General features: G+C 42.7%; 1 protein-coding gene across 3 annotated transcripts in view; it reads left to right on the forward strand.

The window, feature by feature from the left end:
* The first annotated feature begins 387 nt into the window (after window positions 1-387).
* PCDH19 (protocadherin 19) overlaps window positions 388-26,367 on the forward strand; it is a 111,061-nt gene continuing 85,081 nt past the window's right edge. The window contains exons 1-2 of one of the 3 annotated variants that reach the window (XR_002090415.2): window positions 388-3,523; window positions 6,898-7,225. Coding sequence is in view for 2 of the 3 variants with exons in the window: in XM_006278630.4 (XP_006278692.1) it covers window positions 1,383-3,523; window positions 6,898-7,225 (2,469 nt within the window). In the remaining variant the exon portion in view is untranslated. The remainder of the gene's footprint in view (window positions 3,524-6,897; window positions 7,226-26,367) is intronic. The other 2 variants (XM_006278630.4, XM_006278631.4) reach the window with 2 other exon arrangements.

Raw genomic sequence — 26,367 nt, forward strand, 5'->3', positions numbered from 1 at the left:
GTGCCGCGGGGTAGCGGCACGGGGGAGTGGGGCTCCTACTGTCTGCCGACCCCGCCCACCTGCCTCGGCCTTTTGGGCTTGCGAGGCCCTGAGCTACCCTGTCCCGCGGTCGCGGCCGCCCCCTCAGCGGAAGGCAGAGTCCTGCCCCGCAGCCCCGCGGGCGAGGCTCCGGGCGGGTCGTGCAACAGCGCGGGCCTCGCGCTCCGCTCGGACGGGCCGGGCCTGGCCGGGGCGGGGCGGGGCGGGGGCTGCGCCGGGGCTGTCGGAGACAGCCGCCCCGCGCGCCGCACGCCCCGTTCACTGCGTGCTCCAGGCTGGAGCCGCGTAGGGGCAACGCCCGCTCCGCTCGCCCTGGCTCTGGCCCCGCGGGCAGCGGGAGACTGAGGCTGCGGTTGCGGCCGGGGAGGGGGCGCAGCGCTTCAGCCCGAGCCGCCGGAGTCCGGGCCCGCGCGGGCAGAACACCTCCGGTGCGACCCCGACCTCGGCCGCGGCCCCGCCCCCGCGCGGCCCCGCCCCCCGGCCGGGAACGCGGATCCCCAGCCCCGGATTGGCTGCCGCCTGCGTAGCCCCGGCTAGAGCCGCTCGGTGTCTCCAGATGGTGCGGCCGGCGGCTTGGAGCGGCGGCGGTCGGCGGCTGGGAGAGCGAGCGGCCGCCTGTGCCCGCACCCGCACCCGCACCCGCACCATGCCCGGCGCCGCGGGGCTGTGCTCTGCTCTCGCACGCCCGCCCCGCGCGCTTGGATTTGCCTGAGAACTTCAGTGCTCCTGAGCCGCGTCCTGCCGAGCTGCCGCCTGCAGCCCGGCCCGGCCCGGCCCGGCCCGGCCCGGCCTGGCCAGCAGCGGACGGAGCCGGGAGACGACGGGAGTGAAACTTTCCTTGCCAGAGCCGCCGCCACCAGGCGCCCGCCTCAGGGACAGGACGAGGTGGCGGATCGCCCAGCCCAGCCCCGCACCTGCAGTCCGGGGCCGGTGCCCACAGCGCGCGGGTGTCGCCCGCTGGACGCGCGGCCGCTGGCTCCGGCCGTGACCGCGTTGCCTGCTCCGGGCTGCTCCGTGAGCGGGAAGCGCCGCCGCCCCAGCTCGCGGCTGCCGCTTCTAGTGGATGCAGCCCAGCCAGTGGGCTGGGAGCCATGAGGAGGCCGCCTGGTCCTGGCTAGCTGTTCCTGCCGCTTCCTTCCCTCCCACTGGGCCCAGTCATTGACTCCTTCCAGGCGCAGGGGCAGCCCTGTCCCCACCAGCCCTCGATGCCCAGGGACGCTGCCACTTGCCCCCAACGGCCCTCCCCACCCGCAGCTTGGAGGAGCCCGTAGCCCCCTGGCCTGAGGAAGCGCGGCTGCTCCCCCCACGCTTCCCCCAGGCTCGGAATCAACAGGCAGCTGGAGATGGATGTGCTCCTGCTACTGCTGGCGGCTGCTGCGCTGTGGGCCAGGGCTGGGGCCCTCATCAACCTGAAGTACTCTGTGGAGGAGGAACAGCGAGCGGGCACCGTGATTGCCAACGTGGCCAAGGACGCACGTGAGGCTGGCTTCGTGCTGGATCCGCGGCAACCCGCCGCCTTCCGCGTGGTGTCTAACTCCGCGCCGCACCTGGTAGACATCAACCCCGGTTCGGGCTTGCTGGTGACCAAGCAGAAGATTGACCGGGACCTGCTGTGCCGCCAGAGCCCCAAGTGTGTGATCTCGCTGGAGGTAATGTCCAGCTCCATGGAGATCTGCGTGATCAAACTGGAGATCAAGGACCTAAATGACAACGCGCCCAGCTTCCCCACAGACCAGATAGAGCTGGAGATCTCAGAGACAGCCAGCCCAGGCACGCGAGTGCCACTGGAGAGTGCCTACGACCCTGACTCGGGCAGCTTTGGCGTGCAGAGCTACCAGATCACCCCCAATGACCTCTTCGGCCTGGAGACCAAGATACGTGGCGATGGGTCCCGCTTCGCCGAGCTGGTGGTGGAGAAGAGCCTGGACCGTGAGACCCAGTCCCACTACAGTTACCTGATCACGGCCCTGGATGGTGGTGATCCTCCCAACCTGGGCACCGTGGAGCTGAGCATCCGGGTTATCGACTCCAATGACAACAACCCGCTCTTTGAGGAGCTGGCCTACACTGTGAGTGTGCCTGAGAATGCGCCTCCAGGCACTCCCCTTCTTCGCCTCAATGCTTCCGACCCTGATGAGGGTACTAATGGGCAGGTCCTCTACTCCTTCCACAGCTACGTGTCTGAGCGTGCTCGTGACCTCTTTCAGATCGACCCCCAAAGTGGCCTCATCACAGTCAGTGGAGCCATTGACTATGAGGAGGGCCATGTTTATGAGCTGGATGTGCAGGCCAAAGACCTTGGGCCCAACTCCATCCCGGCCCACTGCAAGGTGACAGTCACCGTGCAGGATGCCAATGACAACCCACCCCTCATCAACCTGCTCTCAGTCAACAGCGAGCTGGTGGAGGTGAGTGAGAATGCTCCTCCAGGCTATGTCATCGCCTTGGTGAGGGTCTCCGACCGTGATTCAGGTGCCAATGGCAGGGTGCAGTGCAAGCTGCTGGGCAATGTGCCTTTCCGCCTGCAGGAGTATGAGAGCTTCTCCACCATCCTCGTGGATGGCCGGCTGGACCGGGAACAGAGGGACCAGTACAACCTCACTATCCAGGCGAAGGACAATGGCATCCCCTCCCTTCAGGCCACCAAGTCCTTTACTGTCAAGATCACTGATGAGAACGACAACCACCCCCACTTCTCCAAGCCCTACTACCAAGTCATTGTGCAGGAGAACAACACTCCTGGGGCTTACCTCCTCTCTGTGTCTGCCAGGGACCCTGACCTGGGCCTTAACGGCAGCGTCTCCTATCAGATTGTGCCCTCTCAAGTCAGGGATATGCCCGTCTTCACCTACGTTTCCATCAACCCCAACTCTGGAGACATCTATGCTTTGCGGTCCTTCAATCATGAGCAGACCAAGGCATTTGAATTCAAAGTCTTGGCCAAAGATGGGGGCAACCCATCCCTGCAGAGCAATGCCACCGTCAGAGTGATTGTCCTGGATGTTAATGACAACACCCCCGTGATCACTGCCCCTCCCTTGGTCAATGGGACCGCAGAAGTGTACATCCCTAGGAATGCGGGAGTTGGCTACCTAGTGACTGTAGTCAAGGCAGATGACTATGATGAGGGTGAAAATGGAAGACTATCCTATGAAATGGTAGAAGGGGATAGAGGATTTTTTGAAATAGATCAAATCAATGGAGAGATAAGGACCACCAGAGCATTTGGGGAGAATTCAAAGACCGCTTATGAGCTCATTGTAGTGGCCCATGACCATGGAAAAACTTCTCTCTCAGCATCTGCCTTGATTCTGATATACTTGTCTCCATCTCTGGATGCCCAGGAATCCATAGGATCTGTTAACTTGTCACTGATTTTCATTATTGCCCTGGGTTCTATTGCAGCTATTCTTTTTGTCACCATGATCTTTGTGGCAGTAAAGTGTAAAAGGGATAACAAGGAAATCAGGACCTACAACTGCAGGTAAAGTCAGCTTGTTTCTTTGTACCTTGCAGTATGTGCTTTGATGTATAAATCCAGGTTATTTTCCCCATTGTTATGATACACTTTGTGATTTATATCTACTTTAGGAGCAAGAATGAGGATGAACATTGTAAAATTGCTTTTAGAAAAAAATTCTTTGGGCTCTTTTCTTTTTATTCTTTGCATGTTACTTTGGGAGAAATGCTTTAGGAAGAAGAAAAAATCTATTCTGAGTAAGTGTGAGGAAATCTATTCTGACTGTCATACTGTGGTTTGACAGTCTACCCTGATATAAATTCAAATATTTTTTATGTATTCTGTAGCAGAAATAAGGTGCTTTGCACAGCTGCTTCTGAGATCTTAGGAAAGAATACTTACTGCAGTCACCTCCAAGTGCAGATAGTATTGTTTAAAAAAAGATGGAAAATGTTTGTTTGTTTGTTTGTTTTTTACGATTGGAAGAATAAGCCATGATTCTTACAGCTGCATTGCTGGTAGTAAAGCAGCACTGGATTTTTTTTTTTTTGTGTTTTTTTGTTTTTTTTTTTAAACCTTGAGTAGGTGGAAAGGAAATTCCTCCAAGAGGGAATTATAGTGGGTGCTCCTAGCATTGAGTCCACACATACAATAGCAGTTGGTGTTGGGGATTTGTTTGTGATTCTTCTGCATTGGTGCCTGCACCCTGTCCCCACCAGAGGATGTCACTATGGGCACTTCTTATGTGTTTTCTCTGGGAGTGGTGAAATATAAAAGGAAAGTGGAAGCTGGGAGAACATACCATGAAAGAAATCAAGGTTCAGCTCGAATTCGTGAAGTGAAGCAATGTCCTTAAAGCCCTTTCTTTCTATTCAAAAGAGCTATTGTGCCCATGTAGTTCACAATGCAGCTCTTGGTTACAAGTGACAATAGATTCCAATGAAACTTATTTCTTTGAATATACCTAATTTAGTGTGAGAATGTAATGGTTGGTTTAGATCTTATCAGTTGTTCCAATCAGCATATTTACAGCAATGCATTATTTTGTCATAGATGTATGTATGATCCTATGTACTTAATTAGAGACACTAGGTCATATCTGCATCTGAAGCATTAGCTGCTATGAAAGGCTAATATGTGAAATTGAGTCCCCTGAATATGTAACAGCCATGCGATTATTGTCTGTCTTTTACTATTCTCTGTGTTACACAAGTTAGTAGACAAATGCTAACCACACATGAATATCAATCAGACGCCATAAAAGAGCAGCTGCAATGCCTCATAAATGGTCTAATCCTGTTACTAGTGAAATAGCCATGACTCCTCCATTCCTTCAGCACTGAGTCATTTCAGATGGAAGGAATGGAAATTAATTTTGCTCTACCTTTGAAACGTATGATTGCCTGTGGCAATTTTATAGTGCAGGAGAATGTGCAGTCTTTAAAGTTTTATTTACACAGATATAATGACTGAGAGTTCAGTTTTTATACCCCATTTTCACAACATAAAGCATGTTTATAAGCCCTTTTGCTTGATGGGGAAAATCATCTGCAAATAAAGCACTGTATGCATTCTATTATGGGATGCCTAGGCTTAAGTGAAAGCTAATACACTGGATTTCTTGCCAGCTTGGTCCATTAAACAAAAATAGGATCTGAATGTAGAAAATCAGATTCTGGTAGCACCCCTAACAACTTAACATGTATGTATAACTACTAGGCTTAGTGTGAAAGTTTAGGGATTAATGAAGTGCAGTTTAATTAAATAATTGATCAATAGAGAAAGGACAGCAAAATGAATGTCTATAGGAAATAATTGGGATCTCGCATTGCCAAACTTATACATTTAGGTAAACAAAACAATTAAAGCTTCATCAAGTATTGTTAGATCAGTCAGCATGCATATAGATCATTTGCGCAACAATAATCCCATGAAGTCCTTTAATTTATTTACAATCTCAAGGGGATGAACATTCTATTGTCAGTGTGAATCTGATCAAGAGAAGTCAGCTGCAGCCACAGATAAGTAATGTATAGGCTTAACTGTGTTTTTGATTATCAGTTTCCCCAATCATACATTTCATGGACCCATTTAGACTCTTTCTCTCATCTTATCAACATCTGGTAGAAAGTCTTCAATAAAATGTGATAATTTATGAGTTGCGTAAGATTATATGAGAGAGCTGTTTGACTTGGTGATTTTTTTTTTTTTCATGTTCAGGCAATTCGATTTGTAGAGCAAGAATATTTATACAATATTACCTTTCTCTATAAATCTGTATTGTGTATTCTGCTCACTTATCTGTATTGTAATTGCTGAGTTTAAAACCCCTACCTTTATCATATTAGGCAATGAAACTGACTACTTTTGACTCTGTATGTGTGTTTCAAGGTACAGCTTAACATGTTTACTTTCAGAGGTGTTGTGATTTCTGGCACCTTGTATGCATACTTATTTCAGTATGGCATGATACACTGTCCCATGTATTAAAACCCCCCACAATCTTAACTGAACTTGGCATCATCTCTGTAAGTAACATTGTTGTTCACCTTCCCAAGTTGTTTTATGATAACTTTGTTTCTTCAGTGCATTGCAAGGGAATAAGAGGTGCACATCCAGCATCAGTTGGTACTTTTATCAGGTTCAAAGAAGAGGGGGAGAGAAAGGAGAGAAAAAGAAGCTTGTATTAAAAAAGGTCAACAAGGATAACTTTTTTTTTCTTTTCACAATGCAGTTTTTGTGCCCCAGTTCTAGAAGGAAAAAAAAATCTCAAGGGGTTTGTGTAGGAAGGGAGACATGGGGAAAATGTAAAGGTTAGAGAGAAAATTTCAAGTTATTAAATGCTAAGATGAAAGAGTCAGAATAAAAGCAATCTTGATATACAAACTGCATTGAGAGTATGGTGGAACAAGCTTGCCAGATGAGAATATTGGAGAGGAGGGGGCTGCTGTATCTCATATTATGGGAGAAGATCTGGGGGTAAGGGGGAAATATATTCGTGCTGACTTCATTTACATGAGCAAAAATAAATCACTTATTACATATGAAAATTAATTCAGGTACCCTTTTCAGTTAGTGGATTTTAACATCTCCATTTTTTCTTTTCTGCAGGCTGAACTTTATTCCTGGTAACTAAATATCAACAATTATAAACAGCAAACAAAACACAGAGGAATGTTTCTTTTTCTTTACTTTTCCTGTTTGACCTGAAAACTTAATACATATGAAAACAAACTAAAGACCATATTCTGCCACAAGACCCAAAAGATGATGTAATGTGCATGAATAAGAAGCTTATGTGGAGATGGGGCTAACCCCCAGGGGGTTGTTAATATTTAATAATCAGGGCATGGTTCAGGATGCTGTTAAATATTCATTTTGCCACTTCTGTCCCACAGAATTGCCGAGTACTCGTATGGGCATCAAAAGAAATCAAGCAAGAAGAAAAAAATCAGCAAGAATGATATCCGGCTGGTACCACGGGATGTAGAGGAGACTGACAAAATGAATGTTGTGAGCTGCTCCTCCCTTACTTCCTCTCTCAACTACTTTGACTATCATCAGCAGACCTTGCCTCTGGGCTGTCGCAGATCTGAAAGTACCTTCCTCAATGTCGAGAATCAGAACACAAGGAACACAGGGTCCAACCACATCTATCATCACACCTTCACTGGGCAAAGTCCTCAGCAGCCGGATCTGATCATCAATGGAATGCCATTGCCAGAGGTGAGTCTGGTCAGGGCCTTTGGGAAAAGTCACAAGGCTGGATCTAGAGAGTTTACTTGTAACCTCCCTAGTAACAAACAAAGGTTTGCTTGTGCGATTTCCGGTATAAAGACAATGTGTCTTCTTGCTGATCAGACCTCTTGTCCTTATAGTACCTTGCTTCTGGAAGAGTGTAGATCAGAATGTAATAAATGTACAGATAATGGGTCTTGGATTTTGCATGGTAATATGCTTTTCCTGTTCTTTGACGTTGCCATAGTTTGCTGTGGTCTTTAAACATAGCAGAAGCAACTGGTTGATTGCAATTAGCAGCAGCATTTAATGGCGAGGAGCGTGGTATAATACATAGGTAGAAAAAGTTAAGTCAGAAGCTTGCTTCTAACTTAGTATACTAATTTGGGTCAAAATCCTGAAAGCACAATAAGTCAACAGGACTGCTGATGTGAGCAAGGATGGCAGGATTGGGCCCTCTTCTATTCCTGTTCTTGGCAAAGAAGATTTGATCAGTTTCACTTATTTAGATTAAAGGTGGTGACTCCTAAGGAAACAGCATGCTTTGACTTTAGTTATGATTAGAAGTAGGTTTGGGAAGGTTTTTTGTCTTTATGTTGTCACTGATACTATGGCAGCAATGCACAGTGGGAGTAGAAGAGCCACTTTTAAAATGCCCTAGGAGTATCACTTTAAATGAGGCTGAACAACTTCTAGCCTACCCTGTTGTGTTGCCTCAGCATGTGGTATGAGTTAGTGCTGACCACCAATACGTATGGTGTTTCCATAACTGCCAGGAAACAAATTGGAGCCTCTTTAATCCTGGCCATCCTTGCTAGTACCCTCCACATCCATTGGGTTTTCCCTGCAAATTGCAGGTATCATTTACTTGTTTGTTTCTCTTTGAATTATTATTTGCTATTAAGCAAAACAATCAAAGGAGTGTCATGTTTCCTACTTTAAACAGAATAACAAAGCTTGAAAAGCAGCTAAAATATTTATGGCCTACTCTGCTTTGCTCTCAGTACACTAGTGTAAATGCAAAACAAGTTCACTGAAGACAGTGGAGGAGTTCCCAGTTTGAAACTTTTGTTACTGAGAATGCAGTTTGGCTTTAATACCTGTCAGTCTGTAAGACCTGTATAAAGCAGTTGATGTCAGTGGGCCTGATCCTGAAGTTTTTGTATCAGCAAACATCTCTCTGAAGTCATAGATATTTTAGCATATAAGGACTACAAAATTAGGCCCTTTAAAGCATAACTTATTGGCCTCTGAATAGGGGTATAACCCTTTGATATGGAATGGTCAGAGTCCTGCAGCAAAATGCATTTGTAGAGTTTTAAAGGAGATCTGTAGTTTGAAATTATAAGATGACCCTGGCTTGTTTTCTGGGTCTCCTTGACAGATCACATTTTCTTCCCTTCTCCCACGCTGGTTGCATTCCACATCTGTCCTGTCATAGCAGATCCAGACTTTCACTTGGCATCTTACTGCTTTGCTCTTTCAAGGTTACCCATTTTTCTGCTGTGCTGAGGCAACTTCTGCATCAGTGCACAAGCGCACAGAGCCAGTACCAAATGTAACAGCCTGTAGCTGCTGGAAGTGAGAGAGAGTCTAAATGCAATTAGAAGGGTACAGCAGAAGTAATAGAGCACTGTTCCAGAGAATTAAAGCTCAATTTAACTTCTGGTGTTGGTATGTAAGCCATAGTAGAGATCCTTAGCTATACCTAAAATGGCATTGGCATTGACTTGTATATAATAGCTCACATCTTCTACTGCATATACAGATGAAGGACTGAATCAACTCTGGATCCAAATGTCTCTGAATTTTGGAGATACTGGATCTGAACTGGTTGGCTAAAGTCTGCCTCTGACCAGGAAAACTGATAACAAAGGTATTTGTTCTTTGAACCCTGAACTTGGGCAGGTCTGAGACAAAGTGAAATACTCCATAAGAGGTGACTGAGGGTTCCCATCACTGTTGAGAAACATCTGACTACAGCCCAGAGTACAAATTGGGGCTTCAGAGTGCCCTAGAGTTCAAACTGCACTTTTCAAGGTTGCATGCAAGCAAAAGCTTTTAGTATTATAGGGGCAATGTCCCATGAATAATTACTGCCTGGAGAATTGTATTGTTTGGAGGAGGATTTCAGAAGTGGTATTGAGTACAGTCTTTCTCAGGATGTCAGAACCCCTGAATATTGGAAAGGACTTTACTGCAGCTTCCATGTGCAGAGTAGTTGAGCCCTACTATGAGCACACTGAGACTGTGATTCAGTATTTCAGAGTAAATTTAATTATAAAACCATCATGTAGGTGGCACTAGCTAGAACTGTGGGTGGGCAGCTGGAGGTCTGCAGCACTGGGGAAGAGGAGGTCAGGGGAGACATAAGAGCTCAGCTGAAAATGTTAATAGTCACAGCCAGAATCCATTTCTGCACGAATTGCTTCCCAGTGCAGCTGTATTGCCATTAAGCTTTGGGTCCAGCTAGGTGCAAATCTCTATAAAGATGCCCCAACTCTATAGATTCTGGGTTCTTCTCTTAGGAAACTTAGGCATTGGCAGAGGAAATGGCATTTCCCTTCATGCCGAACTCGATTTCCCCCCCCCCCCCCCTCCTTCACTTATGGTGTTTAATGTACTAAAAGCTATTGGAACATGAAGTGATAAAACACATAGCGATATAAACAAATAAATTGTTTCTCTCCCTAACTTCAGTGTCAGTTGGACATGTAGAAGTCTAGCAGTTAAAAGACCTTTCCACTTCTGTCCAGAGTACAAGTGGCTCTCTGGACATGGCATGAGCTCAGTGGCCTGTTGATGGTTTTGGATTTGGCCTTGCACAGGTAACTGGCTTGTGTTGAAGCCTTCTGGCTTAATGAATACAGACATCATCAACAGGAGCTCATTTTGCTATGCTTCTTGGAACCAGGTCGGTGTAAATGGTGATGGAAGTTAGTGGCAGAAGCAGTGTGGAATGTCAGGCTGCCAGTTATTTACTAGCAGGGATCGGGAAGCACAGTGCAGAGGGAAACCACCTATAGATTTAGTTAAGGAACCATGAGTTTGGGCCAGGTTTTTCATGGGCTTCCTGGCTGTCCAGTCATTGTTGGGTATGCTCTTAGCCATTGTCACACTGCTGGTGTTCTTGTCATGTAGGAAAGGAGGATCCAGAAATGAGAGATGGAAATGACCCTTGGCGACCCTTCTGAACTGTAGAAATATCTGATTTCTTTCTTTCCTTCTGCGCTTTTTTCTGCAAGAATTCAAGACAGGTACCTCATTAATAAGTAGGAAGGGGAGAAACTGAACCCAAGTGAAATCTTATTGGCAGTCTGGTCAAAGTGAGAAACTGGGTTTGAAAAAAAACAGCAACCTTTCTCTAAAGTCCCCAAGGGAAGCTGCTGTTGTGGGGAGGTGATTATGATGGTGTCTGTGATTCATTTGACAGAAGGGAGTACTAGAGCTCTGGAGGACCCAAGAAGTTCAGTCCATACTTTTCAGAAATAGTACAAAAGACCATTAAAAAGACTGCAGCATTTGTGGAAGCGCAGCCTGGTTCCCCGAGCCCACCTTTCTACTACATTTCATCTGTAGCTATGCTTTCTCTCCCCTCCATAGGATCTGCGTTCTCCTGTATATGGTATGTACTCCTTTTTAATGTCCATTGCATCCTGTTTGCAACATTTGATCGCTAGGCTGAAGCTCTCATTGCAACAGTCTTAGTGGATCTGCTGTGAACACAATCATTCAACATCAGAACAGCAGTGATAGGCAAGCTTATTTGATTAATAGGAATTATTGTTCATTAACAGTTATCATTCCAAAGCATGTTATTACAACACCTGCAGGTACAGACTGTTTAACAATTACAGTTTCTGTCCAGTTACTTAAAATTTCAGACCAGAGAATCCTAGTTGGGGGAGGGGGGATCTATTATCTCATGCAGCCCATTTCTCATTCAGTGCAGGATTTTTCCTGCCAGTATATTTACTAGGACTTTGTCCAGTTTAGTTTCAAATGTCTCAAGTGATGAGGCTTTCACTACTTCCCTTGGGAGATTTTTCCAGATCTCAGTGTGAGGCAGATTTTACTAATGTTCAACCTAAATGTGACTTTCCCTTGTTGTAGTGATGGGAAGGCACAGCATTATTTGATAGAAGATACAGTACAGGGGTAAATAGTAAAGCTTTATGTGCCAGTTAGCATAAAACATTTGTCTGAGAAGTAAGCAAATGTCTCCTAAAAACCTTTTTCCTAGCAGATAGTTTTGGATTAGCTTGATATGTAGCCAGTCTTTAATGTGAGGCTCATTTACTTTAACAGTTAAGAACCTTGAAATAAAAGTCCCTCAGGATGAGTTGTTTGTGGAGAGAAATGCTCTTCAGGAGACATTTCCTCTTTTGCCGTAGCATAGTTAGAAATGATGGCAGGTATCTGGGCTGTGTATATAGTGTCATGCTGGTTAAATTGAATTTGTTTGTGCTCCCTACCTTTGTCCATTTGGTCTGGAAGGAGACAAACATCTGTGTCTGCAGAGATTTGAACTTGAATCTGATGGATAAAAAATGAGAGACACTCTTTTATGTTTGTGCCAAACAGTTACTTCAGATTGTGTCTGTCAGGAAAATTATTGTCGAGAGATTTTGGGGGTGGGAATGGGTTCCTGGAATTTTGTCATGATCGTAGTTCATTCCACATCATCCAACTCTGAGGCCCTCCCCAGTTCCAGCTGCAAAGGCATATTCTGGGCTCGTGTTGGCAGGGTTGTGGCTGAGCCTGAGGAGAGATTAAACTTTGAAACTAGAAGGGCTGTATGTCCAGCCAGGGTTTTCTACATGAATGTTACTGGAAGCTGTGCTTAGAGATCAATGACCAATTGAAATGGGCCTTCCTATATGTACTGCTGTGAAAGCTGTCTTGCTAAGGGGCTGCGGGAACATTTTCATTCTAGCAATTGGAAGGCCAATTTAAGAGTGAAACTATTTTGGGATTGAGGAGGTGTATTAAGAGTTTGTAAAATCAATTCCTGTCTTGCTTTGATACTAGTTTAATATCAACCTGATAGAAAAGGCTGTACTTGGAAAAGCCATTGATTCTAATAATGCTTCCAAATCTGATGCTCAAGAGTTAGGGTCTGATTTCTAACCCCCCCCCCGGACTATGACTGTGCTCACCTGGCCTAACTTGTATGAGTGCTGCCACAAGAGTGAGTTTGAGTCAGATTTTTGCAGCTTCAAATTAATTATTGCATTAATTTGACTTGATTTGCATGGGGCAAAAGCGCATATCTCACTAGACAAACAGGACACTAGAATTACAGCCTCGTTTTAGTCCCTACTAAGCAATCTACCATCCTAAGCTGCTGTTACTGCAGAATGAGACTTTTTACTAAGATGGTGGCCACCAGCAGTGGGCTCAGGCATTCTTAGTGTTCATGAAGACTGAGTACTAGTGGCCCAATCCCTTGACCTTTAAATAATACCTGCTTGCTTTGACTTCATTAGGATTGCGCAAGAGTGGTTTTAGAGGTTAACTTTGTGAGCAGGAGTTACAGCACTGGGCCCCACTGCTTCTAAATAATTTTTTGGCAGTCTTCTGACCAGAAAAATGGTCTTCTGAACAAAATTAATGTTCTTTTCGGGTCACATGGAGAGTTTTGTTTTGTTTTATTTTTTTCCCTGTGAATTTCTCTGACTTGCAACAAATATGATTTTGTAGGAAATAAAATCAGCATTACTGTTTCTCTTTGTCATTTCTCTACTTGACTATTCTTTCTTTCCCTCTAGCTTTTTCTTCTTTTCTGTGCTAGCCTCAAAAAACCCCAAAAGTCTCTCTTATAATCACATTTTGTGTGTTACAACCAGAATTAATGTACTCGCTTTAATATGCTTGGTTTGTGGAAATCAGTTACTGTCTGGCATAACAAACAATTTGTTACAAGCCATGCCATTTATAAGTGAAGGGCCCTGCTTTAGTATAACACTAGGGAAACCATGATATATAATTGAAAAGATTTGGTTCACCTATGAGTAACACTATATATATATATGAGAGAGAACTAAAAAAAATCAAAGCAAAATAAATTTCCAGCATTCAGATGTACCATGCTGTAGAAACAAAGCTTATTTTAAGAGACCATCATAATTAAAGCATCATTGGCAGTGATCTTCAGTATGTCAGAAGACTAACTTCTGATGGCAGCCTTGATATCTCCTTGGGAGGTCACTGTAATTCAGCCCTGTTTTCAGATTTGCTCAGAGTTCTGTATGCAAAACCCACTGTTTTAATTAGTGTGTCTTCATTTTTGTGAATTTGTCTTTGTGTCATGTAGTTAATGGAAATTACTCTTCTTTAAAAGCTTGGCAAAGCAGGTGATGGTTTTTAATATTAGATAATGACACTTTCCTCCACCTCCCCACCCCCTCACCCCTTTGTGGGTTTAAAAATAACTAGTAGATGTTTTGCTTTTTAACTCTGATGTGATAAGAAAGCCTTGTCTGATAGAAAAACCTCACCAAGAGTACCTGATGGGGAAACAAACGTCCAGCTGATTTATGGGATTGCTAATAGAATACATCCCCTTACACCTCTAGGTCACCTCTTTGTCTCTGGCACAGGTTAGTAGTGACTGAGTCATTACCATCTGACTTGTTTTGTGGGTGCTATGTCATGTGTTGGAAATCTCAGTCTTGTTCCTGGAGAATAGGTAATTGTTTCACAGTGCCTATGGGCACAGTGGATGCTATCATTGGCAGCCTCTGTAAGAGAGGCTGAGGACAGAGACAGCAAGAAAATAGACCTTGGAAGACAGTCCTGGTCAGAGCTGAAACACATAGGTAAAAGATGGTGTGAATGTAGCTTGCGCTGCTGGTGTACAGTTATACTTGTTCTGTGGATAATTGGAGGACTTTTAGGCTTTGTGTTAGAAATCCAGTACCTGTTGAGAACATCTACTATTCACTTAAAATTGATACATATGTAAATAGCCACATAATTGCAAGTCACAGAGAATCCCTCTGCTTGACTATCCCTGAACTGTTTTGTATATCATAATACATTATATGACCTTTTATAGTGTTTGAGGGCAACATTATGGAAATAAGCAGCTTTTTATTCCATTCTAAGGTCAGGCTAACCAAATTATACATCATCTAATGCAATCCCTTCAAGCTTTCAGTTTTGAAAAATTCATGTCAATACTTTGCAACAGAGATAGCATAGCTCACAGTCATGTTTAACAATGTATTGCACTGATCAAGGCTCTTGCTATCCTGTTCTTGGGACCAGAGTCAAACTGAACATTGCTTTTTCTTTTTATATTGATGATAAAGAGCTGAGATCCCACCCAAAATTATGTTTGTTCCACCTTGCAGAAGGTTTCAAGGCCCTGTATGCCTGCTCAAGAGATTTGCTGGAAGTAGGATTGAATCCAAATGATACCTGGGTTAGGTGGCAGTTATGGTTTTCTATGGAAGCAGGATATGATGGGGTCAGGTTTATGTTTTGTTTTGTTGGTGGTTTTGAAATGTCTTGGTTCCCAGAGTAAGTTTGAATCAGTAAAAAAGGATACTGTAGGGTCACTTCTGCACTGTCTTACCCACTTTGTAATCCGCACAAAGAGGCTGTGAAGTTGTGCCACTCTGATCTTATACCCAGTTCACATTCATTTACCCTGGGCATAAATGACCCTGAAAGGTGTTCAGCTGTGGAGGATCACATTGGAGGTGTGGAGATTTGGCCTGCTTCAGTCCTGCAGTTGGATCCCAGTGAAGATGAAGACTAAAGACAGGATCTTCATCAACTCCAGGGAGTTTTACAAGGGCACAAGAGCATCCTCTGGGGCGGTTCCAAGGACAGGATATAGGCCTACATGTGTAAACAGCTGCTGCTAACATCAAAATCTTATTTAAAAACAAAAATCTTCTCTCTCATATGAATGTGTTGGAAAACAGGAACTGAGAATTGTAAATTTATTTCTTTTACCTCTTGAGGCCTTTATTTATGTGATATATTTCAGTTTGGATACCTGAGAGTACAACTAGCTGTTAATTACATATTTCCCATTCAGTTTGATTTTTTGGTCTTGTGCCTGTGGTCAGATTTATTGTGCTTGAGCTGAGAAAAGATAGTGCAGGTAACTATTAAAAAAGTAACAAATAAGGGCTTTCATTTAAATTAAGAAGAAAAAACTCCTCTGAAGCTTTTCTTTGCTAAACAGTATCAGGATGATGGTCTTAAGTGAATAATTATGGTCTTAAGTAAAATAATTTCCAATTTGGCTCTTAGTAGTACCTGCTTGTTTTCACTTCTGTGATTTGTAAACATAGTATTTTTTTGCATAAAGGCCATCCTAGATGCAAAAGAATTACAAGACTGGGTTGTGATGACAGATTCTAGATCTGCTTTGCATAACTTTGCAAACACCTCCTTTGGATTTTAGAAGAACTCTGGCTACTCCTTGGTATAGCTCCTCATACCAATTTAAATAAGGTTTCTCTGACTTCCAGAGTGCCCACCCCAATTCTAGTTAAACATGTAAAGCAAGAGATAAAGCCATTTTATTCTCTAGGGTTTAGGAGTTCCCTTTGACCTCAATTGTGATATAAATTGATGCAGTGCAATCAATCCTTGTTCAAATATGTCAGCATCATACTGGGATGTGTGTGCTCAGGCTGGATTGCAGTGCCCCAGCTATATACGTAAGTACAGTTTATCCTGTTTTATTGTTAGATGACTTTTGCATGTTCCTCCCAAAGAGTGCATTGCCCTTTTCCTTTTTGTATAGCCAGGCTCCTGCCAGATGTGCTGTCCACCAGCCTGCCTGTTCTCTCCTTGAGTGCAAATGCTTCTTCTGTAATCATTGGTAGCTATGCTTGCTCTCTTCTTCCGAGCCAGGTTGCATATGGGTTTGTGCATGGCTTTGTTTTACTAAATGATTAGATATTGTTCCCAATAGAGGCTATAGTTGAGTACCAATAATTTTCTGTTAATTAAAATACAGGATGGTCTTATTTGTAGCATAAATAGTTGTTGTAATTACTCTTATAAGTGCATAGATTATAATTTAAATTGCAGTGTGCTCTGAATTCACAATGAGTTGGGGGCTCTAGTGAGGTGTCTTCCTTTGTACATTTGAAGTTGGTAATAGCTGCAGGGCTCGATCCTGCATTTCCTGGTTATTCCAAACTCTTACTGAATTCAGTGGGAGGTTTGGGTACAGTAGAAAATCAGGCCCATAATTGCCAGTGTTGCTACATGGGCTTGATTCTACATTTAGTTTCCAAGCAAAGATGCACACAGACGTCTTTGGGGAGGTTTGCTAGAGAAAAGACCACAGTATCCTTCCTGTAGCAACTAACAGAGCCCCAACTTAAGACAGTTATGCCTTATGTCAGCTGGACAAATAAGTATTGCTTTAGTCTTCAAGTGATCCCCTGTTTAACAAAGAATTACAGTTAGTTCTTATTTCCTTGTTAAGTTGTTTAAGGCTGCTGGTATAGTCAGTGCTAATGCTGCAGTAGAAAAGTGTACATCCAATTTATTGTGCTACATGTTCTCAGTGGCATCTCGGATGTCCTCCCATGACAAAGCTCAGTATACTGCAAGTTTAAAAAAAAAACCCTTATTAAATCAAATAAATATTACATGGAAATTGACGTCGATTTCTGTATCTTTGAGCTGCACAAAAAGGGTCTCTGCCTCTGCATTTTATTGGCCACAAGAGATCTGGACATGAATCCTTTATCATTCTCGTGGGGATCTTGAGCTTGTAGGATTATAAGATCTTTTGTAATGGCAGGTGTATGCCACAGGGCAGGTTTTAAAATTCCTATGTTGGTGGATTACATTAACCCATACTAAGTCAGGTATGTAAAATTCCATTAAGCTAAAACCCTCTGGCATTTTCTCACTGATACTAGAGATCTGCAAGCAACGGTAATGCAGTAGGTTTGCTCATCTATTAGTAGGATGACGGGTTTAAAATAATATTTAACTTTGGCTATGGACCTACCATGGTGCATACTGAGTACAATTTTGTGAAAGGCTTTGCAGATGTTGCTTCAGTCAATCTGGGTCACAGAAAGATTGTTTAGAATCACAAAGGTTAGAAGTTGATCAAATAATTCTGCCTTTTTATTGCTGAATAATGTACTTGGAAAATATCATTCACCATTATTAGGCTAAATGAGTTGGGAAGATGTATGACTCAATATTTTATTTTTCTGTAGTGGCTTATTTGCCTGTTTTTATAATGCAGCTAAATTCTCTGTTGTTGATCTTATTGATTATTGACTTGCATAACTAAACTGTATTGGCGTACACTTGTAGGAGCTTAATATGTTGAATTACAAACAACATTAAAGTTAAGTTTTACACAAGTATTTGACAATTGAAGCCAACGAATGCTGCATTTTTAAAGTTGTTTATGGGTCATGTGTATGTCTAGACAATGTGGAATGTGTGCAGTTCTGATATATTGGGTAGCTTCATGATCAGATCGGTATTTTAACAAGTGGTCTGTTCTTCTAAACAAGCTAAATGATTGCAAAATTCTTCTTTAAGACATGGGTTCTTATAATAGACATTTATATAAGCTCAGTTACCTGTTGTAGCTAGAGCTATACATTGATGCTATATATGGCATCCCTACTTGTATTGAATAGTACTTTACTTCATTCTTAAGATCCAGCTAGACTGCTTGGAGTAAGGTAGTGCTGTTTGCAATGAAGGAGAAGTCATGCCTCAAGTCACCAAGTTCTGTTTTTAGCAGATCAGTAGTACAGGTCAGAATTCAGCTGTTGCATATATTTGAGATGGATGTCCCCACTGAGCATCCCTGAAACTTGGGAAGATTCTGACCCTGACCTGGACAGGGAACCAAGTCTTTGTCTCTAGAATTTCCTGGTTGCTCCTGGGCAAATTTGGATTCAGACATGAATGTCTTAACTTGGGTCCAACTTCAGTGACATTTAATAATGTATTCAAGAACAGTCTTTCCATTTGCAGTGTTCTATTATTGCAGACTTCTATTATTTTGGAAAATACTCCATTGCAAGTTTGAACACATTTCTCCCCCCTTGCTGATATTGTCCATTTTGTTTGGCAAATGCTATGTTCTGGCTAAGGTCTTGATCCTTTACCTCTGTGTGAGCTGACAGCAGTAGTGATGTCACTGAAGCAGTTGAAAGCTGTTCCACATGCTCCTCTCCTCCATGACCCCCCTGTGGAGGATTATCTACAGCTTCTGGCTGCAGAGATCATGAGAGTTAAGTATTGCTGCAGAACCAGCAGAGGGAGTACAGAAGCACAAAACATCATTGTGTCAGTTCTCTGGCAACAGTAGCTAGGGACTTTTGTTTGGTGTTTTCTCAGTGACAAGATGACTTTTTTTTTTAATGGAAATATGTCTAGGAGTAGGCTCTTCCTTTTTGATTCCCACACTTGGTTGTCATTAGCATAGGTGGGCGTATACAGATGCACAATGAGGGGAGAATGATTATACCCTGTAGAATTTGGGGAAAATTCTTCATTAGACTCGTAACAAATTGTTGCAAGCTGCTGATTTCACATGGGGAAAACTCTGGACAACATTATTTTCCCTCTTCTGCAGTTCACTGTGTTTTTTGTAATTTCTGTTCATCAATCTGAAAAAAGCATTTTGATTTTTAAGTGTAGCCCTGGACAGAACAGTGTTTTGGAAAAGAATAGATGCCAGGGTTCTTCCTGTCTCAATGGCAATTGTATTCACTTTGTTACAGAAGATGATTTTTTTTTTTTTTTTTTAAATGCAAGCATTGCAAACAGTCTGGGATCCAAAAATCAAGGTTTGTTTTGTTTGCTGCTTCTATTATTCCCAGGAACAGTGATTCTCCAACTGTGATTTAGGTTTGTTTATAATGCATGAAGAAGAATAGACTACATTCCACTTGCCTGTTAGCTGCAGCAGTAGCTGGAGGAAATACTCGTGTCAGTCCTTAATCAGCAGATGGGAGACTTGTATATATGGAGAACAGTTTCTGTTGAGTAGGAAGGTGTTGTTTTTCAACTACAATGACACTAAGTGCTTATCTGCCCTTGTTGCCTCTAGTCTGAAGTCATAACCTGTCACGTGTGACATCGCAGTTGCTTGCTTTGTTATGATAATAATGGAACACTGTTGTTCGTTATATTGTATGGCAGTTTGAGCTGTGTGTTGGTGCCCTTTTAAAGTCAGTCAATAAAAATAATTGTGACTTCAGGTGGGGGAATTGGAGGAAAAAGTGTAGTAGCAGATGAATGTTTAAAAATGAAGATGTTTACTTGCAGATGTTTTCAGTAATTGGTAACAAAGCATAGCACATATACAGTATTAATTGGAAGTGGATCCAATTACATTGGTGTCTTCAGAGATTTCTCTGAAGATGATAAACTGTCCTTTAAATCTAAATGCTGCTCCCATTTCTCTCCTCCTTTCCCATATCTCAAGACCTTTCCTGGGGTCTTCTGAAGGGGGTCTGGATGGTAGTTTTGCCTGCTTCTTTCCTTCCTTCTTTTCTAGAATCATGGGTGGAAAAACAATCTGGAAGAATTGTGTGTTGGCTTTCACATACAAAATTCAGAAAAGCAAAAACTGTATCTGACAGTCCTAGGTTTAATGTTGTGAGGCAAATGAAAGCAAAACCACATTACAATCTCAGGAAGACACTAACGGATACAACCCTTTCTTGTCATGCCTGTAACAACCTCAAAAATACTAATACTTGGGTGAACAAAGCATATCTTCCCCCCCCCCCCCCCACCACCACCAGTATGTCTTTGTAAGGTAGCCTGCAATGGAAGCAGTAACACTCTAGCACAATTGAACAGCTCCTCTTATCCCCATCTCCTCTGTGTATCATTGTGGTTTGTTTCACAGGCCTTTTTTACTTTGTGTTTGGATGTTGCAAATTAATGAGGTTATGAAGTGCATGTTCAGTCATTGTCAATTCTGAACTTTCCTCACACTAGTTCAGCCCTTTGTGAATCTCTGTGGGCCAAATCTAACATCCCTTAATCTTCCCAGGAACTCGGACACAATAGTGGTAAGCATAGTAGAAACGCCTCAATTAAAGCGTCAGTCCTAACTCGTATAACTTTCTCTTAGCAGGCAACAGACTCTTCCAGCTCCTCTCTGATTGAAAAAACAAACAAACAAACGAAAAACCTTCCAGTGGCCAGTTTGCTTAATAATCATAGATGCATATTCCACGTACCCTCATCAAGTACAGCATTGAGTTTCCTACCATCTGAGCATATTAGGTTCCCAATCACATCAGACCCTATTAGGCTGTCTTGCATTCATAGCTGATTAAGTTCCCTTACACCTCGCTGCTTGTTGGGATTTTCCTATCTACATTGTAAAATGTTATGTTTCCTGACACAATTGAGGCTTGCTGTTTTGTTCTGTCCTGCAGAGCAGGGTTTCTCTCACTTTTCAGCACATTGTAATTCAGTGTTTGTCTTGTAGACACCTCTCTGGCCCATTCAGATTGGTGCAGACTACATCCCCTCCTGGTCACATTCACATAACACCTCCATAGCAACTGCATTAACTGTTTAGATAGAAAAGTTTTATATTCGGAAAATATTTAATATAATTTAGCAGCTGGATATGACAGAAGGAGCCAGAGCCATGTACTTAGCTAGTTTTCCATGGGCCAAAATCCTCTGCAGCTGTGATCATAGAATAAAGACTGCAATGTAGATTACCTGCCCAATAATTAACTGAATTTTCACACTTACTTGCAATCTTGTTAACCTGTACTTTGCATAATATACATTGCACCACAATGTATTGTGTTGGCTACAAAGGCATGTTTAACATGAATGTTAATAAGAATTACACATGCATCTTCAAGAGAATACATCTTTTACGTTATCTTTTCAGACCCCAAATCCAGAAGAGTACTGAGCGCCTATGCCTCCTATTAGCTGAACTCATAAGAAAGCGGGAGGGTTTCATTTCATACTGCTTTTGGACTCTTGGGGTAGGATCAAATGATGGTTAAAATGCCTGACACCTACCTGCACTAGCAAAATTACAGTGGTGCAGCTGCAGCATTGTTGGTTGTGGCTGGAATAAACATCTCAGCATTTTCAGCATAGATGAACCTGGCTGTGGAGAAAATCTAAATCAAGTGTAAAATACTGTGGGATTGTCTTCCCAATTCTGCTTTTAACCAACCAAAACAATGGGCCTGAATTTCAGAGGAGTTGATCACTTGCAGTTCCCATTGCTGTTATTTAGGGATCAGTATCTCTGAAATTTGTATCTGATTGCTCCAAGAGGTTTGAATTGGTCTTTTCATCTCAATAGGACTTTGACCCTTAAGGCTAATGGTGGCCAAATAATCCTAAAGCAAATTGGATGGTAAATAATTTATGTTACTATTTTCATTTCTGCTTCACAGGTAGGGAATTGGATTTAGGTAAGTCAAGTGATTTTGTCCAGTGTTGTAGAAGACTTCTGGACTTCTACTGCTAAGCTCAGCAGAAATAGATTATAGTTTTTTAGCCAACGAATCCACTATTTGTTAATAGTCTATAATTTTCATTTGATGTGAACACTACTCTTACTTTTTAAAAAGTAATTGACAAAAAGGTGTCTTTTAGGAAATAACATAAAATCTCCCAGCACATTTCTAACTCCTTTGTATGTGTTTGTCTTTTAATAATTGATAGTCGTATTCTGCTACAATTAAAGCAAATTATCTCCAGTATCTCAGTTCCAAACAGTTGAACTAAGGTTGTTCAGAATTACAAGCAATTGACATGGTTGAAATTTACTCAGTTTTCCTAGTTATGCTTATGATATAAGCAATGTAGGACTGCCCTTAGGTGGTCAAGAATGATGTAAAACAGCTTAATACAGTTGTGTGGGCATTTGCAGACACAGAAAAATGAAGGAGGAGTTGTAAAACCTCTTTTTAAGGAAGCGTTGGACTTGACACTGGTTGTCAAGTCAAATAATAGATTATGAGTAGAAGTCATTCCTTTAAAATGACACGATTAGGTCACAGTTGGCCCAAAATTCAAGCATTGTGAAACAAGATGTGATTGGGTTTCATAAGACTAATTGTAGGCTGACATTGGATTGGATCTGGATATCATGAGGCTTTACCATTTGGACTCTGGGAATCATTCTGCTACCTGGCAACTATAGTAGACTTGCATGCGACATGAACCAGTTAGTAGAAGTGGCTGCAGAAAAATGGGCTATGCCAGGGCTATGCAACAGGTGGCCCCAGGGCTTCATGTAGCTTGTAAGGGCTTGATGTGTGGTCTCCTTCTCCCTCAGCTTTTATTTTCTGCTCCTGCCTCAGGAGGTGGGGCAGCATAGCCCATGCTACCAGAGGAGCCATGGCATGGTACAGTGAAGGAGCTGAGGTAGGGACTGCTCACGTGCACAGTGTAGTATGTGTGTGGAGCTTCCTACATATGCAGTACAGTTTGGGGGAATGTGCAGCCTATGGCTTGCACTCATGTGACCCCTGGGGCATGCAACCCCTGGCTGCTTGGAAGTTAGACATCTCTAGTCTATCCTAAGATCAATGGGAGGTTTTCTCTGAACACATTTGCATTTCAGCCTTGTGCCTGTAGCTGTTATGCTGGGGCATGTGAACCTGAAAGTTCAGTTGGGCCCAATCTCTCCATCTGTAGGAGCTGCTGTAGAACAGAGTGGGTTTCCTCAGGCAGAGGACTGTAAGTGAGCCCTTAGCTAGAAACTGATTCCAAGCAAAGGAAAGACTGACAAGCTGTTTTCTTCCTTGCAAACTGAGAGACAGAAAGAGAATCCAAAGCATAAATATAGAAATAAAATTATCTTTATTTTTTTTAGCTGTGAACAGTAAAATAGATTTTTTTCTCTCTCTCTCTCAAAGAAAATATTTCTTTTTTTAAACCTTATAGAAAACCCTTTCCTGATCTTATGGATTTGAATGGGAGCCAGCTTTGTGGCTCTAAGGTAAGGTCCACAGTATGTACCTCTGCTGGTGCAGTAGTATTTAGGAGTGTTATGAGGTGTTTCTTGTGACTGGCAAAACTAAGCTGGCAAAAGCCAGTAATGTAAACCTTAACATTGGCATACAGCTCTTGTCAGTATGTCTTGTTTGGTTTGGGGGCCTGGAATAAGCTTCACCAGCAATATAAACTGGGCTCTGTTAGGAGCATTTTGCTAGTAAACAGTGCGGGTATAGTTCTTCTGTTGAAGAACTACAATAAATTTGGCCTAAATTACAGTTTATAATCAAAGCTTTTCTCCTATTTTTTTCCTCTTTCTTTTAACCATCTTCACAGATGCTGAGCCTTCTTCATCCTTCTTGCACACCTAATGATTCCCTATAATGCTGTGGAGGAATCTCTTCTAAGTCATGCTGTGTAATTAAGTGATTCAGAGCTGTGGTCAGTTGTCATGCACCCAAGTTTTAATTGGCTCACTTTGTTTCTCAGTTAATATTAATGATTTTTTCTTCCAACCCTGCTGCTGCTTCTCAAACAAAGGTACTAAAAAGAATCTATGGGCAGGCTAGAATCTAACTGTCTCCTGCCACGTTAAAAATGTAATTGTATACATTCTGTACATTTTGTGAGACTTACATAATCACCATGCAAAATGCATCATTCATAAATTGTTTAGCATGACCTTTGTACAGTAGCACTAATTATTATTATCACAGAAGCCCAGTAAACTAGACTAGTAATTATCAGGGACTGATTTGAATGGACAGCTCAGCTATTCTTGGCAAGTTAGTCAAAGCAGTTGTCATGACAGCCACACAAACGTGTCTTATGAATTAGGTTAATTAGGGTAATTAATAACTGTTGTTTTGCCCTTTTTAACAAGATATTGCCTAGGTGTTATCAAAAGGAGGAATCATACCTAACAGATACTTTTTTTACCAACACAGTAGCCTTCAAATCTAAAACCTAAAGTAGTAAATATACTTCTGAGGCTATTTCATAAATAAAAGTAGAGTTCTATTTCCTTGTGAAAAAACATTGAGAAACAGGGTGTGTTTTAATCTTACTAGTGAGCTTCTACTACTGTATGGTGTTACCTACTTTGAAACTTGTCATCTTAATCATTATTATGTACGATTGTTTATGTGGTTCATATGATGCTTGGGAGCCCTAGCACCAAAGGACCATCTGTGGACCCCAACTCCTTGTGCTAGGTGCTGTACATACATCATAATTTCACTGATATCTACCAGAATTTTGCAATTGAGGTTAGTGGGTGTAGGATAAGGCTTTACAAGTATTAGAAGATTAAATTATTTGTATTACAGTAGCTCATGGTAATCAGAATCTTACTGTGGTATGCACTGTGAAGATTGTTATCTGTTCTCAGTGGTGGCAGATGACAGAACAAGGAGTGACGGTCTAGAGGTGCACCGATACATCGGTCCGATAGTGGATCAGTACTGATATAAAGGAAATTGTCTATATCAGATATCAGCCCAATGGGGCCAATAATTTGGCTGATAAATGCCTGTGCTGCACGTAGCCGAAGCACAGCATGGAACAGAGCTGGCAGCGTGGAGAGCTGCCTCCAGCTGGTAAGTCGGAAGGGGAGGGGTGCTGGAGGCAGAAATTTGGGGTGGCTGCAGCCTTCTCCCAGTGCTACCAGAGCCTGCTCCGAGCCCAGCCCCCAGCAAGAAAACCCCTGTACAGCAGTGGCTCTGGCTCCACCCTGCAGCTGCAGCCTGCCCAGCATCACACAAATCCAGGGACACATGCTCTGCCCTGCCCCTCCCCTCCCCTCCCCTGCCCCGACAAGCAGTGGTGGGAGCTGACACCACCCCATGAACTGTGGCTTCGTCCATTGCCCCCCTCCCCCCCCCCCCCCCCGCCATCCCCTCCCAAATCACCCAGAGAAGTTGTAGAATCTCCATCTTTGAGGCTTTTAGACCTTGAACAGGGGTTTGGACTAGATCTCCTGAGGTCCCTTCCCACCTTAATTTTCTATGATTCTGGGACACTTAACAGCAAAGCAGAGCCAAACCCATCTACTGTGCTTCCATATCATTATCATTTTTTGCCTGAATGAGCATCTTGAGCCCACACTTGAAGTCTTTCTTTTGGCAAAGCACCTGCTGCTTTGGAGTTTTGCCTATGTAAAATACCCTGGGGATTTATTAATCTTCACTTCTCCATTATTGCTATTGTTATCACTAATTTAATATTGTGTACACCATGGAAGCATGTAGGAGCCCCAGGCGTGAAGTAGTATCCCAGTGTTCTAAGCACTATAGGTGGCCCCAATCTTGAAGAATTTGTATTAAAGTGGTTTGACCTTGAAATATCTCATAGTGCCTCTTTGCTTCCAACGGACACGCTACCAATAGGTTTTGAGTCGAGCACTACTAGCATCATGTGCTTGGCATTTCGCAAGACCCAAGATGGATCCAGATCATCTCTGCTTCAAAGAACAAAGTAATCTGATGCAGGTTTTGAGGATTGATTATTTAAAATGGACCATGATAAAAAGCACAACTCAGGAATATTACGGGTTTTTTTTTTTGTTTTTTGTGGTTTTTTTTTTTTTTTTTTGTAGAAAAATGAGCTGAATGCATGACTGGAAACTACGACTGGCTTTTCAGCTGAAAAAACCTCGTCTATTTTTATTACCTTGGGGTTTTGAAGACCTCTTTAAACCAAAGCTCGTTTGATAACACACATCTTTTAAAAAGAAAAGAATGGGGGGAAAAAACCCTTTGCAGAAAGGCAAGAGTTTTAATGAAGAAATATTTTACACCGTTCTCCTACAACCTTAGGGCTAATAGCCTGGAACTGGTACTTTGGTTCCTTAAAAAGCCCAACAAGACAAGCCAATTATGGAGTCTGAAACACTTTTATTTTTAGTTCCTTGTAATAGCAATTCATCCTCTGCTATGGTACATTAACTGAAAGGAACAAGTAGTAGTGAAGTTTTGGCACCTTTGTAATAACTAACTGGCTGTATTTACCAGATTGTTAATAATGCAGAGGGAACTCTTATTTTTTTTGTCTCCTTTTCTGAACATGGGTGGAATTGAAAGAGAATGCCATTCAGTTCATGTGTTAATAAAGCCCCACTAAATTGGAAACTAGTTTATCTCACTGATTTATGTCCTTACAATTTATCC

Source organism: Alligator mississippiensis, chromosome 8, assembly GCF_030867095.1.
Source record: "Alligator mississippiensis isolate rAllMis1 chromosome 8, rAllMis1, whole genome shotgun sequence".
Lineage (NCBI taxonomy): Eukaryota > Metazoa > Chordata > Crocodylia > Alligatoridae > Alligator > Alligator mississippiensis.